Here is an 18,381-nt window from a genome sequence, read left to right as displayed (position 1 = left end):
CCGAGTGGATTGACACGCCATTGACTCTACCCTTTTTTATGCATTGAAAAATCAGTCATGGACTGATACCTATATAATGACATGGTTGTCAGTACGGAATAATATGAAAAATATAGTAGAATTTCTCTTTAGTCAACTGGTGAACGGTTACTGCGTGAGGAATAATGGAGGATCTTGTCCACCCACACAGGTTTGTTTAACGCTATCCTCACCAGTCCCCTAGAAATTCCACTTATCTATTTACTTGTTTATTTGAATAAATCGACAAGAACACGAATCTGAGGTGGTACGGATTTCAGGTGGAGTATTCGTATACGGGATCGTAGATTAAGAAGAGGGGGTGATTCTGTCCATTTCTTCCTAACTGCCGTAAAAAACTGCCCAGAAGATACGGCTTCGAGTGTTCCGGCGCGCTACTTTCGACAAAGGGTTCGATTGGAGCGCCTCAGCCGTGTACACACGCTGCATCTTCTTCTTACCACCTCAGATTCGTGGGGTGATGCTTTTAAGCTAATTGCAGTTGCGTAGGCGGCTACGATCGGCTGCGGAGCTTGCGGTCGGAATCGAGACAGGACCATCGCCAATTTTAGTCTGCAGCATTGAATGGAGGGTCCCACCTCGATCCTAACCGCTCACCTCACCGCGTCTCTTCGAAGTGCAGTATTACGCAACTGCATCAAGCTTCACATCGTTTTGACCTAACTATAACTCATGTCCATTAGAGCACAAGTGGAAGAGAAATACTATAAAAGTATCCTATGGATGCTAATAATAGTAGTTGCGATAACTTTTTCCTGAGAATCCTATCAAATACTAAAATACTGGAGTACTTGTGCACGTTTCAGACATGGATTAACGATCGTTGTGTGACCTACTCGATTGTGGGCGGTCCGTGTTTAGCAAATGTTCAATGCGTGGGCGGAGCTATATGTCAGAATTCATTCTGCGCATGCGACTCAGGGTAGGTGCGGTTTTACAAAGTGCATAACACGCACAATGTATAGTTTCCTACAAAGTAAACATGAGAAGACGGGGTAGTGTGGACAACAATCCAGGAAACCCCACCTGCAAACCAAGTCGTAATGTTCCCAGCCGGCTGAAATCAAGGGATTGTTCTGGAATTCCCGGAATTTGTTTCAGATATGCTGAAATGTTCGGTTTCTGCATTTTGGACAACACACGTCCTCGTTGTTCTGACTCGGAGGTGCTCCATTTCTCTTCCAGGATTAATCCATACGTTAAATGGTTTCTTTTAGGTTCTTGTTAACGGAAAATGCATTCCAAAAGCACCCATCGGCTCTCCATGCCAAGTAAACGAACAATGTCTTGGCGGCGCATTGTGCAATTACGGTCTTTGTCAATGCCCTTCCGGACAATCGATTGTGAACGGAGTTTGTTCAGGTGGTAACGGTGGTGGATGCCCTTCAAATCAGGTGTGTCCACTAATTTTTTTCTGTTTTTTTTTGCATAATAATAAATACAATGTTTTATTTATTCAACAGATGGAAAGTAAGGATAATGCAGAGCTTCGGATCTTATCCCTACCAAATTTGCAACACATTTAGCGTCTCAATTGTAGGTGATGGTAAACGGGCAATGTATGCCAGCGGTAGTGATCGGATCGCGATGCAACTACACCCAGCAATGTCTTGGAAAATCAGTCTGTGTGAACAATTTGTGTCAATGCCCTTCTGGTAGCACGCAATACTACGGATTGTGTAGCAGCCCGGAGTGTCAACGAAATCAGGTTTTTTTTAGGATTGGATTTTGTTTTTTTCCCCTCGGCAACAGTTGGTGATATCAATGGAGAAATCCACAGCCAAGATCGACTTTAGTTTTAAAGTTTGGGTTACTATACTTCCAAAGTTTCTCATTCTCATCACCATTTCTTTTTTTTCGTTCCTCAGCTTTGCTGTTCTCAAATTTCAACTGCGAACCAGTGTACTAAGGATATACCCCAAGTAATCTACTTACTTATTTATTTAATTGTATACTCAAGCGGGCGTACTTTTAGCAAACAACGATGTAATTGCAGTAAAGCGCGATAAGCATGACCTGAAGCTCCTTAGCGGCTGCGCTCGGTGAAGCGAGTGGTTGGGATTGAGGTGGGACCCTTGTTACACTTATCGCTGCAGTCCGGGTAAAGCTAGCAGAGGTCCCATTTCATTATCAATCTCTCGTTCAATCGCGCGGCCTCGAGCGCAGCCCCCTACACAACTGCACGGAGCTTAAGGTCGTTTTGACACGACTTTAGCAGAACTAAATAAACAGAAGGACAAACAAACAAACAAAACTACTTACCTAGGACTAGAAATAGGAAAAAAAAAACTTATGAGATAGAGCATGTAAAGCAGATCTAAGTTAGAATGTCTAAGCCAGCCAATATCGGCTGATATAAATCAGGGTCTACAAAAAAACCCAACCAAATACCAATTGAATCCCAGCGTCAATATTCTTCCAGATTTGCAGCAAATGATACCAAAATTACTATAAACAACGTGTTTCCCAGGTATTTGTAAACAATCAATGCGTCCCTATGGTTTCCGTTAGCGGTCAATGCATGTACAATGAACAATGTACCGGCTACTCCCAATGCGTCAATGGATACTGCATATGTCCGAACGGTGCAGCACCGACTAATGGAATGTGCAATGTGCAAAGCAATGGCTGCAAACCATATCAGGTACGAAGTGAATTATTCAATTCATTCCAATATTTTCAAACACACAGAAAGAATTCTAGGTATCTGTGAATAACCAATGCTTTGATAAAGTATCGATAGGTCAGAGTTGTACAAATGTCGCTCAGTGCATAGGTGAGTTAACTCCAATCATTTCTTTTATTTTTTTTAAGTTTTTTTTTTTTTGATTGCAATTCATGACAAAATGACTAGGATATTGGGTGAATAGAGTAAAAGAAAAATACTTCTAAAAAAATGTTTCACGAAGTGTTGGCTGCTGAAAAAACCATAAAAGTCGCTTATTTAGACATCTACAAATGTAATCCGCTTAAAAACACTATATCATGGAACTAGCGATCTTGGGACCTGTTCACTAGTAGATAGTGCTAGGAATAGTAGATAGTGCTAGGAATGTGGTTCACGAATATGATCGTGACTACGCTTAATTCCTCTTGTAGTCCACAAAAGGAGTGTGAGACGGTCTCATGCGATCCCCTCCCTTCCCGACGATGCAACTTTTCACGAGTGATAGAACACGGGCAATTCCTTTGTCGTCTAGCTCCCGCAATCCTACCAATCTATTTGGAAGAAGCAGCAGAAGCTTAATTTGAACATCCTTAGGCTCTTGACAGTATTCCTTCGCACTACTGTCAGTAATAAGTTGCATCGAAAGGATAACGAGAAAGAAAGAGAGAGAAAGGATAACGCAAGGCTATTTCCCACCGCTTTTTCCGGATTACTAGTGATGGTAATTAAGTGATGATACTCATAGTTGTGAATTACACTCGCACCACTTATATATTCGTGGATAGCTGGTACTATTGTCACTTTTATGGTACACTGCTTTCAATTAACTAAAAGTTACGATTATGTTTGCGATAACTCAGCTGTGTAAAGCTATATGTTTCCACGCTCTTAGAGAAATAAGTCGTGTTGAATTACTTTTTGAGGACTCATTGTTTTTTTCCGCATACTCATAGCTGATTACGTCAGTCATTGTACGATAACAAAGTTACTGTAAGGTTAATTTTAGGTTAATTTTATCATGGGTTCTACGTACGATAAAAATCAACCTGACCCAGATTGCAATGTGATTTTTGTCTCATATTTCCTACCTATTTTTGATGTGGGGCTGAGTGGTCATAATTCGTCGATCCATTCAATTCGTCCTGAATATGGCTACGCAAAGCTGAATTTGATGTCTCTTCAGCAAAATGGTGGCTTATGAGAAAAACTGAATAAAATTCCAGCGAATGCGAGATGTTCATCCACATGTGAATGTCAGTATCCGAGCGCTTACAATGGAACCGCCTGTGTCAATGGCATCTACTACTGCTCTCCCGGAACAGTGTTCGTCACCTTCTGTCCTTCATTTACATTTATTTTTATTTTATATTTCTCCTGTATTATGTATTTTTATTGGTTAAACTTCTAGAACATAGGCATAGAATTTCAGATCAGTTTCAAATCGCTGTCTCAATCTGGTGCCGCTAGGGCAATCGTGTCAGAATTCCGCTCAGTGCATGTCGTTCGGAGTTTGCACGAACGGAAGATGTGCCTGTAGAACAGATTCCGTCGCCGTTAACGGAACTTGTAGATCAAATGAAGAGGTGAGCTCATCTTTTAGATCTGACGCCTTTTAATCAAATAAGCAGATCTAACCTGTCCTTGTTCAGATGTCCGGCTGCAATGTGAATGAAGTACTCGTTGGTAATCAGTGCTACCCTCTTTCACAAGTAAAATTTACATTTGAAGAATATTATTCGAAAAATTCTTTTAAGAGTATTTAGATAATTCTAAATATCATAATACATATAATAATTATATTAATATTGAATATGCATCAATGATAATTGGTAACATTCAATAATAGATACAAAAATAGGTAATAATAGATGATTTAATGAAAGCATTTCTGCTGAAAGTGGGAGTATTTGAGAGAAACATTACTATAGGTTGGAGCGAGATGCACGTTTACGCAGCAATGCCTCGGCGGATCCACGTGCCAGTCCGGGTACTGTCGATGTCCAGCCAATACGGTAGACAACGGAGATGGTGTGTGCAGAAACGGAAGTAAGTATTAATTAATCGCTGAGATTCGCATTAACTGCAGCAAACGCGATTTTCATTTTAATACTTGTTGTGCCACCTGTATTCCTATATAAGGTGCTTAAACAGTTCTTTGCTAACATATTTGAAGTACGTTTTTTATCAAACGAATCATCAAAATACCGTTTCATACCGAATAGTTATTTGAGACCGTAACAACATAGCACTTATCTGCCTCATTCCGCTTTCGAAGGCGTCTATAGTAGGATTAAAACGACATGAAGCTCGGTGTAGTTGGATGAGAGGCTGCGCTCGAATCGGTGCAGTGGAGCGTAGCAGTTAGGATAGAGGAGGGATCCTTGCTAGCAGTACTCATCGTAGGTCCCACTCGATCCCAACCGCTAGCTTCACCTCGCCGCTGTAAGCGCACCCGCTTACGCCACTGCAGCGTGCTCCATGTCGTTTTGATCGGACTATACCAAAGTTGTCCACGGTGTTGGCACACTACGTTTCCATTATTTTCTCTCAAATGAGCCATTTTCAAAACGACACTGTTGTTTCTGAGAATTCTCATTACAAGACAGAGCATAACGAAAAGTCCATTAGGTTAAAATCGTGCCAGTGTGGAAGTTTCTAACTTTTTTTTCAACGTCCAATCTAATGATTTGTATAATTCTTTATTTTCTTCCATAGTAAAGCTAAACATCATCAGATTGTTACATTAAAGGCACCATACTATGAAACTGACGTTGTTGGAATCTGTCCACGAATAGATAGAGTTGGGAAATTAGTTCACGAATATAGGGGAGACATCACGCTCAAGTTTCCTAAATTATACAGTAAAACGACATGAAAAATGTCCTCGTGATCGTATTATCTCACGAGGTACCTAACGACGCGACACGTCTGCGGGGACAGGCGCGCGCGTCGTGTCTGCCACCGAGCAGGAGAGGTTGTGTCAGCAGTCCACTCATTGTACGTTTGCTGGAAGACGCACGGCGCGAAACAGGGGATTCTAAAAAAAATGATAGTTTTACGCAAAAAAGAACTTACTATATTTCCTTAGCAATCCATAGACCTTCGACATTTCTAACCGAAATCATGAAGTGAAAATAAACACAACATCACTTAAGATGTATCTATGTAGTCTTCTTAGGACAGAACCTTTAACGCACCTTGTATAGTACGGTTGCAATAATCCCTTTGATAATTTGTGCTGAGAACACATCCTCTCCGTTCAGATTCTGGTGGTGACCAGTACTGTGCGTCAACAAACGAAGAAGTCGTATATGAGACGAACAATCCGGCAGTGCCCATAGACTGTCAATTCTCTCGCTGTCCTAATAATAGTTACTGCTATTTCAATCAACGACTCCAGAGGAACTTCTGCTGTCGACAGAAGAACGGCGGCGGATCAGGTGGGTCTTGCAAAGAAAGCTACACGTCCAAGGTCTTACTATCATTGGCGGCTCATATTTTTCTTTAACTTCTACAACTACAACTTCAGGTAACTAACAGTTCATTGAGCTGTATTCATTACATTAAATTTTATCTTTTTCTTTAGGAAACTGCTCCAATCCCTCACAGTCGATTGTATACGAAAATGGAGTGCCGATCAATTGTTTATTCGCTCATTGTCCTTCCGGTGGTCATTGTGAATATAGCCAGAGTTTACAACAGTACGTATGTTGTCGATGAATTATTACTCGTAATGGATAAATACTACAGAGAAGTTGGAAGGTGAATAAAAACAACAACTAAAGCAATAAAAGAAATCGATAAGACCATCCATTTGACTACATCGTGCTGTGCTTTTACTGAAAGTGGGCAGCCAATGAACTGCAGAGGCTGTCTCTCTCGCTCATTGGCAGATCCGGCGTGTACGCAGATGTGGAACGCTGCAAGGAGCTTCGTAGGGGAATTTGACCATCAAAGCTGTTCCCCATGCAGTTCTCTAGAACTATTGAAGGAAATTGAGTGCAATGAGCCCTTACAGATTGTTGTTGATGAAGCTGTTGCGGGAAACTCTGCCCCCGTTGCTACCATCTATCCAGGGTCTCATTTTTCTATTTATTAATTTACATTCCGAATGGTGCACCAAAAAAGAGCAAAATACGTCTCACTTAGTCGGAACATTTGAGAAAAAGTACATCTTATGCAAATCTTTTACATTTCCGTACCTTCTTGCATCCTGTACCACCCAAGAAGAGTTATTGTCGTGACCCTTCAACTCTAATTCATAACACAACGCATAATTACACATTGTGCAAATATATATCACATTTATAATTTTATGTGCGTGATTTCAACGAATACCACACGTGCGCAGCGATCGATATTTCAAATTTTTTGACTTTGCTGCAACATCAAAGTTGCTAACGCGACAAGCAACCTAACATATTTAGTATAGCCGTTATGTAGATCCGTGCATACTACATATGATTTCTCATCTTGTTGCTTATGAGGAGGACAACTGCCGATCTGCCTCCGTCAAGGCGGACACCTTCTAAGAAGCTACAGCTACGTGATAAGGTGGAAAGAGTTTTTCACATCTACATAACGGGATAGTCGGATCAAAACCACCGGGAGCTATGTGGTGTCGCGTAGGCGGCTGTGCTCGAAGCGATTGGGCTGGAGGTTGCAAGCGACTCCGACTGTAGCTATAAGTGAAATTGGCGAGGGACCCATCTGGATTCCAGCGTTTCACTCCTAAGCTCTACCGCGCCGCTTTGAGCGTAGCAGGTTACGCAACTGCAACACAGGTCGTTCTAACCCGACTATATCAACTCTGGTAACTTTTTTCTTCTACCATAATGTTCCTAATGGCCAGAAATTGGATTTCCTAATTTTTCTACCATAAGGTTCCTAAAGTCAGGATAAAGTCATTGGCGTATCAATCCACTTGGGATGCGCCAACGCGTTTTACTGGAATTCGTAATCGATGAGCTTTTGGAACGCGTGTTGGCCTATACAATGACTTGCGGGGGCCATCCGAAGTGTCGAGGTAGTGCTTTTATCCTCGAAAACAACTCTGGCTCCAATTTATCGGTGAATGAAGGGCTTGTTTGGCACTAGGACGGACTCGAACCATCGACCGTGTGGCTACCTCTCACTGCGCTACACCCTCCCCCCCATCCTCCCTTCACTGCATTGGTGACAAAAAAATCACACAATATGTAGAATATTGGAAGAGCTTGCGTCTTCATATCACCACTCCTATAGTCGGCTCAAAGTCAGACAAGTCTGGTACCAATTTATCGACCCCGGAGGGATGAAAGGCTTGGTTTGCACTAGGGCGGTTTCGAACCCTCGACCGTGTGGCTACAACGAAACTCTAATCGACTGCTTGATACCCACCCCAGCATCCTAAAGGGGCGGGTGTAGTATAGCGACTAGAGGTTCCGCTTCCTGCACGATCGATCGGAGGTTCGAATCCGCCCCAGTGGTCACTAAACCTTTCATCCCTCCGAGGTCGATAAATTGGTACCAAATTTGTCTGGGAGGATTAAAACACCGACTTGACACATCGGCTAGCCACCGCAAGTCATTGTATAGGCCAGATACACGTTCGAAAACCTCAAACGATTCTGAATTGAAGTGAAAGTGGGGGCGCATCCCAAGCGGATTGATTAACGCCAGAAACTTTTAAATTTTAAACTTTAAGGTTCCTAAGGTCGGAATTTTGATTTCCTAATGGAAGCCTTCGTAAGGGAGGTATGCTGAGCACAGAGTCAACATAAAAGACAGTCTCGAGATCTTTCTGTGTTGGATGAACACGTCCTCACCTTCACTGAACATCCACTGAACAACTGAATCGAAGGAATTCTCTGACCGATAGGATAGCTATTGGTGGAACTGTCATCGTGGTATGCTCGAACCGTTGTCAATCCATAGTCGCCTTTCACCCTTTGAAGGATTTAATTCGCAAAGAGAAATAAAAAAAAAACTACAAATACAAATAGGAAATGCGCAAGACTTCAAAGAAAAAACAAACAAACAGAAAAAACTGCAGCTTTGCAAGAACCGTTGGTGAGGTATCGGATTACTACTCTAATGGGAATAAACTCTCATCATTCACTACCTTATGCTTCCAGAGGAGCACCACCATTATATTGGTTATTGAGGAGAAGATGTTCTTCTTGTACGATTTCTTAAAATGGAGCTTACGATTTCTTTTTTATCTAAATTTAAGATCGCGGGGGCGTGATTTGCTATATTTTCCACAAAGCAAAAAAGTGAACTCCACTGCAATAAATGGTTAGGAGTACATTTAATTGCTACAGTCTACCATTTCACAACCCATTAAATTCACAGGAGATCGTAAAAGTTCATCCGAGTACAAACTTCCTAAACGTCGTAAAGCTACTATTGAAGTACAAAAAAAAAATTAAATAACCAGATAATGGTTTTAGAGTGCACACGGATTATTTAGCTGAGAAGTCTACTAAAATTACCTCAAACATAAGGGAAAAAAGTATGAGCAGTTGAAAATCAAAGAATTTTTACGGTCTATGGTACCTCTGAAAACGAACAAACGTTATGTTTGACCTTTACGATTCCACGTGTGAACTAAACAAAAAAACTAAACAAAAACAAGTAGTTTGTTGAAAACAATCAGGGATTACATCTCAAAAAAAAAGTCTGGAAATAAATAAATAAATAATTAGGCATTGATCTCGCCATCATATCGAGTCAAATCGACTAGTGGGGGTCATAAAACATGGATGATCTTGGCGGCGTTAGTGGTCTCACCTAATTTTCCGATTAGTCTGATTCTCTCTGGAAGTAAACTCTTGGATTCAAAGTTGCTTGTAAACGTAGTAATTCCTTTTTCTCTACATCCCAATAGTTGGCTTTGCTTCCAGGCAATATATCCATGATTTATTTTTTTTTATTTTTTCAGTATTTCTACTTTTTGGATCACTGAGAACCTAGCAAGTTGCTTGGTCATTGTTTAGAATTCGCGACAACATTGCTGTTACTGTCGATCCTGGGAAAATTCAGGATCTGTTAAGAGATTTACGTTACAGGTTCTCAACGGAATACTTTACCATTCATAAACAATTGGTCCCAATATATGTACTACATGCTGCTGGCACCGCTATCAGAACCGGTTCGGTCCCCTCCCAACGGCGCGGCACGGCGATCCCTTTCAGGGTTAGTTTGTCGCACTCGCACTGATAATTCCGTCCATTTGACCTTTGGTGGATCATTTAATTGTTTCATCGTCACAAATGATTTCCGCCGAGAAGAAAAAAAAATTATCGGCTATCCCTAACATCGTCCTTTCTACAGCAAATCGGCAGTTCCTGTCAACGTTACTCTCCGTTCGTAAGAAGAAAAATTCCAAAAATTCCTCAATTTTCTCTCTTTCTCTCGCTGATATAATAATACACTGTAGTAGAGAAAAAAACCTGTTCGGCTTTATTACGATAGGCTGATGGGGGCTAACCCGTCGTCATCTAATGATCGATGTGAAAACGCTTCATAGGGAAGGGATAGGATCACATTCTATACGCACTACATGAATGATACTTGATTCTTTCGTTTGTTTTCGATGGTCTCTACGATGAATGCGGATGACTTTCCTTTTTCTTCATTTTCCTGGAAATCAAGTTTTCCATTTCATTAAACAGCGACATTTCTTCGTTTTCTTAAATGGAATTGTCCTCTTTTGGCATTTGGTGATTCGCGTTTGTGATTCATAAGTTGTTTGTTTACTTTCGTATTTACTTGTTTACCTGTTGCGGCCACAGAAAACTAGTGCGCCGCAACGCCGCAATAGTAGGACTTCACGAGAACCTCTCAACTATCAGTATTACCTGTTTTACTTCTACTACTACTGTTTATTATTTATGTATATTGTTATATCTTTCCCCATTTAGATGGTCTATAAACTCTTTATTATTATTATTATTATTATTATTATTATTATTATTATTATTATTATTATTATTATTATTATTATTATTATTATTACTAGTATTATTATTATTATTATTATTATTATTACTGTTTATTATTATTATTATTTTTTATTTTATTATTATTATTTTATTTTTATTTTATTTTTTTTTTTTTTTTTTTTTTTTTTTTTTTTTTTTTTTTTTTTTTTTTTTTTTTTTTTTTTTTTTTTTTATTTTTTTTTTTATTTTTTATTTTATTATTTTATTTTATTTTTTATTTTATTTACTTATTTGTATTATTATTATTATTATTATTATTATTATTATTATTATTATTATTATTATTATTATTAGTATTATTATAACTGTTATTATTGTAGCTTATATTATTTTATAGATTATATTATTTTATAAATGGTATTTTCCATTCTAACGACAAAAAAGTCATTCGTTCATCCTTCGAACTTTCCTTATTCTTTCTTTCATTTCATTCCCAAAATGCAAGCATTCTTTGTCTTTTTATTTTATCTTCCTGTTCCACTATATTGACACATTTTACTGCTCACTTGAATTTACTCATAAGAAAGTGAGAAAAGTGCATTAAAAATTTATGTAAAATTGCGTTTTCCTCAAGACTATTACTAACTCTTATTTTTCTAGTAAATATAGTCAAATATAAAAGATTTCTTGGACATCTGCTTAGCATCTACTGAAATCCATACCGGATTATTCAGGATATGCAAAATAAGTTAGAAAAAATAAATGAAATAAAAATAAATAGGTTAAACCAGTGAGATTATCTTTTTTTTCAATTTGAAAGAAATAATTACGGATTCTTAACTAGAACATCACCGGAACTACTACGCCTTAACTTTTTTGGGGGTTATGAAAAAAGTTTTTATAATTTTTCACAACCTCTGATACAGAATTCCTACTATGTTTCTGATCTAGGAATATTTTTACAGCAAAACCAGTTTAAATAAAACTGAACCAACTTTTAGCCGCATTCCGATCGTCATTCCTGCCCTGCCTAAATTGCTGTGGACGACGAATGCGGTTCTGCAACATAAATTGTTTTTGGACATACGCATATTTCTCTCGCAAATTGTGAGGCGAACATTTGTTTTTTAAAACCATAGAAATAAGAAAGTTACATTTCCTTGACCACCTCGTCAGGATTCGTGACCGCATAGAAACATTTCTGATCGCATGGAAAGGTATCCCATTTTGCTAGCTGATTTCGTTCCGTTTCCTGATCAGGAAATGTTCAAATTTTTCTTGGATACGGATGGCATCCGAATCCTTTCCTTGACCAACTGAGCTATTTACAGATGGTGGGCGTTACCACAACGCTATTTTCCAGGCCATGCGTTTCATACGTAAACCCAAAGCTGCAGGATCCATTGCACGCCTTTTTCCATAAGTTCCGCTGCAAGGAACCTACTTCGAAACAATTTTGTCGAACACACACCTAACTAAACTCGACACGCTCCTATTTAAACTGTGATTACAGTAATTTCTGGATATAACGTTCACAGTCGCTGGCGAACGTATTCAAGTGGGTTGATGCTACACGTCCGCGCCAATGTCATGTATTTCCGACTTGCCCGCCTATCCGCGGAGCACGCACCGCCAGCAGCCGCGTCGCGTGAGCATGGTTGATCGCGATTAGTTACGACTATACGTATGTATAGTTACGTCATTATTCGGTGTTCAAGTGCACACTGTTTTACTGCTCTTCCATTCGAGACTGTAACTTTACTTTAATTAGACGATGCTCCGTCCTTTTTGAATCAGCTAAAAAAACCTCTTTAATGAGATTTAAAGATTTTATCATACTATAGTGTAATGTAATTATCCAAGTTATTAGCATCGGAAACGATTCCTGAAGAGAAAAACTATCATTTTCTCACTGGGAATGTGTTGCTCTCCTACACGACTCATCTTTTCAGCAATTAAAGGACATGATAAATGATATGATCAGCGTGTGAGGAAAACTTCTCTCTAACACTGAATCCACCGAATCCGCTCATTTTTTTCTTTTTCATCACTGATTTTATGACATGGTTATGGTCGCAAGACACTGTGGACACAGGACACAGTTACTGGTTTACCAATTACTTTTCAATCGGCAGTGTCTCACGGAATTGATGTAGAGTGGAAACCTGATGGAGAACATGGGATTTGGGATATAGATTACGAATATGAGTGTGGTTCCGTTCACGTTCTCCTAAGGATAAAAAAACGCGGCATGGGAACGTCGTCTGCCCCCCAACCCCTCCCCCCTACGAGGTAAGTTGGAAAGAGCCGCATTCAGGTGCACGTGGTCGTTAGTCAATAAGATCTCCCCGACAGCCTACTTAAATAAAACCATTGAATATTTTCAGTGTTTGTGAGAGGATCGGAGCGCAAACAGGCGCGTTCTAACGTGCCTCGTTGCACCAATCCCCGTTCCCATGCCGTTTTTCAGGACGATAATTGGAAATTGAGCGATACCACGCGCTTATTCGACATATATAGTTAGAACCATATGTTTTCCACCAGCTTCCACTATACGCCAATTTCGTATTGCGGTGACTTTAATGACGAGAAATACAGCTAGAGTTGTATAGGGAATTCCCATTATTATCGCCGCGGGAGTACTCACATCTCAATGAGACAAATCAAACCAATCTGGCACATTGATTTTTTTAGCATTGAGCACCTGTGTTATTGTAGGAATCGCATCATTAAGAGCATACCCCTCCTCTTTTTTCCCAGCAGTACGGAGAGAAAATTGAATGTGTATGAAGCTGAGGGAAGAACCTGCGCTGTGGTAGACGCGTATCACCATGCTTAGCACCATGAACACGTCATTACCATTGGGTCTTATTTATTAATTTGTTTACTTATTTGTTTTTATGTAGACGGAATAAGGTACATATATGTCAAATCCGCTGAAGAACTTTGCCAGACATATGATAAGAAATGAAAGTGCATCATGTAAGTCCAGAACCAGCACTGTCTGTAGGATGATAGAAAGAATGGTATCTTTCGATTATTGAGCTAAGCAATTTCGATCCAATCAAAAGGTGAAGTTAACTGCACGGTTAAGAAGGAGAACAATAATGTAGAAACCAATGTAGAGGTACTGAAATGGGCTCGGAATTGCTTAATGTTTAGGTCATACTCTCTAAAGCCAGTATCACCTCTACCACTTCTGCTTCCGTTGTCATCGATTTGATCGAACAGGCACCAGTAATACTCCCATTTGCCTTAGGTCATGCGTACGCGAAAGACTCGAAGAGAATCGTATCTTCCCTCGAAGGACTTCGTGAAAAGGTCTGACCATCAGGCCCGCGGTCTTCCTGTAGTGCGCTTAATATCGCGGGGAACCCAGTCGCTCACGGCTCTGGTTCAGCGGTTGTCGTTAAAGCGCATCACGTGTCCGGCCCATCTTATTTTACTTTCCTTGGCAAACGAGGCGGCGTCTCTGATCTTCGCCCAGGACTGAACTTCGAATCCCCTCTTTCAATTGCGTGAAGAGGGATAGTCTCAGCATCAACTGAGCGTTCTATGACCGCTGATCGCATTTTCCTGCTCCTCACGAAACGCCCAAGTTAACGAGGCGTAGCTCAGAGTAGGAAGAACGGTGGTGTTGAATAAATGAGCATAGAACCGGATGTTGTTGGTCCTCTTCACTATACTCTCTATGCTCTTTTGAACTTCCCAGTCCACTCGTTTCCTCCTGTTCAGCTCAAAGGTTAGGTCGCCCATCATGTAAGTCTAAAACCAGCACTGTCCGAAGGAAAAAGAAGACAAAATCAGTGCACCTCTTTTAATCGTAAATTTTAAAAAGGCTCAGGTCAACTGTAAAGCGTAGACGACCTTTAACGGAAGTCAACAACGAAGAAAAAGGTCCGCCCCCGATATCTGTGGAAGAGTGTAGCGTAGTTGCTAAGAGATCCGCCTACAACTGCATGGTCAAAGGACATTTGACATTTGTACTAATCCAACCAAGGACTCAAATCGCTCTGAGGTCCATAAATTGGTGACAGGCTTGTCTCGGAGGATAAACCAACCACTTGTTACATCGGCTAGCGCAGTAGCGCATTGTACAGGCTGCGGCTTATAAGTCTCAAACGATGCACAACTGCGCACTCGTTGTTGGCCGCCAACGTTCTATCACCATAATAATAACCATAATCATAATAAAATGCATCGTTGGGGTGGGAACACACGAAACTGTTCAAAACCTCTTTTTTCTGAAATTTTTCTTCCAGGGAGAAAGTTGAGAGGGATTCAGTGCTTCCGAGGTACACCTTCATCACTATCCACTCGTCAAAAGACATCAAAAATTTCGTGATGTACTGCCTTCAATGTGTCATACTAAGTCCACTTTTACTGTCATCATATTTCATGAAAAATTTTCACGTTAACTTTCATTTCTTACGTCAAAGCGAGGATCGGAATTCGCTTCTCAACATTCTTCATCGAATCAGTTTCTGGTGGTTGTAAACTCAAAAGTCATGCTACTGATCTTAATCCATCTGCTATAAGTTTTATTTAACTTCTCGTATGTTTTCTCCTTCACTGCATATTTCATTTCAAAATAAGAGAAAAAAGTACACTGCTGCAGGCAGCAACAATAAGATCATAGGTGAATTTTTGAATGTTTGCTGTTTTCGCCGTCCTTAATCCATCAAACTGTTTACGCTCGACAATGTGACGAGTATCGGAAGTCTTTTTGACTTTCCACTCACCTGACACTATTCGGGAATCGTTGTAAATATTCCCACCACACAAACGTCCACTGTATATCAGTCGAACGCACAATGGAATATAAGAAGGTTACCTTGATTATCTTGACTCCCGTTTATCTTCGAATCAGTCGAGTGGGCGCCAGTAATTCTTCCATTTTTCCCGAACGCGTGCCAACTTGGCTCAGTTGTTCCTCCTTTCGCATGGGACACGAAGAGCATCATAATTTTCTTCAAAGAACTTCGTGAAGAAATCTGACCATCGGGCCGGCGGTCCATACTCTCTAGAACCAGTATCAACTGTACTATTTCTGTTTCCGTTGTCATTTGCTCGAGCGGGCACCAGTAATATTTCCTTTTGTCCAAGGCCACGCGTATAGGTTGCCCATAAGGATCTCTTCTCGCGAAGGACTTTAGAACCATCGCATCTTTCTTTAAAGAATTTCGTGAAAAGGTCTGACCATCAGGCCGGCGGTCTTCCTGTAGTGCGCTTAATATCTCGAGTAGCCCAGTCGCTCACGGCTCTAGTCCAACGGTTGTCGTTAAAACGCATCAAGTGTCCGGCCCATCTTATTTTACTTTCCTTGGCAAACGCAGCTGCGTCTCTAATCTTCGATCGCTGACGTAGGAGAGACCTTCGAATCCCGTCCCTCACTTGCGTGAAGCGGGATACTCCATGCATCACTCTCAATTGCGCGTTCAATGACGCCCACCGTTTTCTTCCTGCTTGCGAAATGCCCGGGTTTCTGAAGCATAGGTCAAAGCAGGAAGTACGGTGGTGTTGAAGAGGTGAGCACAGAGCCGCTTGGTCTTCTTCACTACATCCTGGAGGCTTTTGAATGCTCCCCAAGCCGCTCGTCTCCTCTCGGATAGCCGGCTCGGCGGTCAGGTCGTTCATCATGTTCAACTCCCGACTCAGATAAACGTAGCTGGTGCATTCGGATATGTTCGTTCCGTTGAGCGTGAATAGGGCATCCGAGACCCATAAGTTACGCTTGAATACCGTCTTGTGCAGATTCAGCTGAAGTCCGATGTATCCACATGTTCCGTCGAACTCGGTCAGCATTCGTTCCGCTTGGCTGATGCTAGATGTTATCATTACAATGTCATCAGCAAAGCGTAAATGGTATAGATGTTGGTTGCCGATCGTCAACCTTCACTCTCATGTCGTCCCATTCCAACCTTCGCATTGCGTTCTCGAGGGTGGCTGCGAATATTTTTAGTCAGATTGTATCACCCTGTCGGACCCCTTCTCCATATCAATGATGATGTTCTTGTAGAATGGCGAAATTCCGGTCGTGAAGTTACTGTACAACTCTCGAAGTACCTTTATGTACTGAGTAGGGACGCCTTGGTTGTCCAAGGCTTCCACGACCGCTTCCGTCTCAACTGAGTCGAAGGCCTTCTTTAAGTCGATGAAGGTGAGACAGAGCGGCATCTTGTACTCTCGTGATACCTCTATGAGTTTCGAAACAGTGTGCTTGTGGTCAGTCGTGCTGACTCCTTTCCGAAACCTTGCTTGCATGCATGGCTGTCCTTCGTCCAAGACTTTTTCTATTCTATTGAGGATCAGTCTTGTAAAGAGCTTGTAGATGAAGGACAGTAAGCAGTTTGGGCGATAGTTGCCGATGTCATGTAGATCTCCCTTTTTATACAACGACACAGTCTTGGTGGTCTTCCACTGTTACATCTGTTCTGTTTGTTTATAAGAGGATAGAATGAACAAAATGAATGTGTTTGGTTGTAGTGCTCAGTCACTTTAAACGGTTTCAGGCCGTCAAATATGTGGATGTAGGAGTTGTGTCGTTCGGTGAAGTGATGCTTTCAGTGCTCCTTAATTTCTGCATTTCTAGGCGCTATTCTGTGGTTGCATTGTAATATCTGTAAAATACGCATGTCTCGAACCTTGCCTAATAATAGGAGAATTTTTATGAAAACTCTCTCTTTAGATAATTGGTGGATTCAAGGAATGTTAGACATTTTCAAACTTTGCCGTTTTCCCGCCCTGTGGTGGTGCCATTAAAAGTTCCAATCGTTGGAAAAAAGGACATATCACTGCTGTAATTCCTCGGCACAGAACAGAGTTGTTTAGTTTCATGTGGGTATTATAGCGCATTAGCCTCTTTCTGTATTGATTCGTTCGAATTGCGTATTTTTAGTACTATGGTTGCCATTCTGGCGGAGAATTCTTTCATTTCTTACTTTTTCATCGCGTATTTCTGTTTCTGCGGCTATGTTTCTATGTGTAAGTTGGCAGTGTATGTTCATCTTTTGTAAAAAAAATCAATGCTTCTAAAAAACCAATTCTTCTAAAAAAAAGAAAAATTTTCCCAGTGAAACAACCAAAACTCAATAGCATATCTGGAAAGCGTCAAGCAATTGGATTACGATAATTCTGACATTCTGCAACCGCACACGGAACGAATCCAAATGTCTGGATTTCGATTGTGAGTTTAAAGACAGAAACCCTTGGTGACTACTTCGCTGGGAGCTGCGAGGAAACTCTTTCAAATAATTTTTCGCTCTCCGAATTTTTGGCGGGTCGGTAAGGTGATTTCCCAATGATTTCCTATTATGTATCCTGCGCAACCTTTTCGGATGTTACATAATGTTGATTTTTTTGCACGCTTTGAACCGAAAAAACAAGGGGGTGTCAGAATTGGGGTCACATTTTCTTGGCAATTTGCTGATATTGTTCAAATAAAGTTAAAGGATAACGTTTCTGGCAGTAATCAATCCGCTCAGGATGCCCCTTCACATTCACTTGTTCAAATATAGCTGTCCATTCATTCATTTGTATGCCGTTCCATTTCAATTTTTTAAAGCGTCTTTTAGAATTTTATTTTGAGTTTAATTTTAGGTGATAATGTGATCGTTACTTATGCCTATGTTTTCTAATTGTGTGGCCTGCGAGATTTCGAAATGAAACCATTATGACGTTGAGGTTTTGGCTTTTTAGGGGGGCTAAAACATAGGACAATATTACGTTCGTTCTGACAAGTGCCAC

The 18,381-nt window shown here is 40.6% G+C and overlaps 3 protein-coding genes across 4 annotated transcripts in view; 1 reads left to right on the top strand and 2 right to left on the bottom strand.

Moving 5' to 3' along the window:
• The window catches only part of RB195_009115 (uncharacterized protein), a gene marked incomplete at both ends in the record, with an annotated part of 30,492 nt that overhangs the window by 11,282 nt on the left and 829 nt on the right, over positions 1-18,381 (top strand). The window contains 14 exons of one of the 2 annotated variants that reach the window (XM_064195956.1): positions 133-190; positions 846-961; positions 1,141-1,204; positions 1,257-1,433; positions 1,580-1,747; positions 2,510-2,683; positions 2,743-2,815; positions 3,931-4,030; positions 4,137-4,290; positions 4,357-4,416; positions 4,636-4,753; positions 5,971-6,147; positions 6,294-6,408; positions 9,760-9,886. In XM_064195956.1, the coding sequence (XP_064047101.1) occupies positions 133-190; positions 846-961; positions 1,141-1,204; positions 1,257-1,433; positions 1,580-1,747; positions 2,510-2,683; positions 2,743-2,815; positions 3,931-4,030; positions 4,137-4,290; positions 4,357-4,416; positions 4,636-4,753; positions 5,971-6,147; positions 6,294-6,408; positions 9,760-9,886 (1,681 nt within the window). Of the gene's footprint in view, positions 1-132; positions 191-845; positions 962-1,140; positions 1,205-1,256; positions 1,434-1,579; positions 1,748-2,509; positions 2,684-2,742; positions 2,816-3,930; positions 4,031-4,136; positions 4,291-4,356; positions 4,417-4,635; positions 4,754-5,970; positions 6,148-6,293; positions 6,409-9,759; positions 9,887-10,614; positions 10,712-13,797; positions 13,963-18,381 lie in introns of those variants that run through there. The other variant, XM_064195957.1, reaches the window with a different exon arrangement.
• Positions 15,838-16,473, bottom strand: RB195_009117 (uncharacterized protein; the record flags this gene model as incomplete). The annotated part of the gene is made up of 1 exon (XM_064195959.1): positions 15,838-16,473. The coding sequence occupies one exon, from the start codon at positions 16,471-16,473 to the stop codon at positions 15,838-15,840; it is 636 nt and encodes a 211-aa protein (XP_064047103.1).
• RB195_009116 (uncharacterized protein) lies at positions 16,594-16,899 on the bottom strand (the record flags this gene model as incomplete). Its single annotated transcript, XM_064195958.1, has 1 exon — positions 16,594-16,899. One exon carries the CDS (start codon positions 16,897-16,899, stop codon positions 16,594-16,596), a length of 306 nt encoding a protein of 101 aa, XP_064047102.1.

Source organism: Necator americanus, chromosome III (genome assembly GCF_031761385.1).
Source record: "Necator americanus strain Aroian chromosome III, whole genome shotgun sequence".
Lineage (NCBI taxonomy): Eukaryota > Metazoa > Nematoda > Chromadorea > Rhabditida > Ancylostomatidae > Necator > Necator americanus.
The sequence above is the reverse complement of the archived record's forward strand: the minus strand, read 5'-3'. Positions and strand labels throughout refer to the sequence as shown.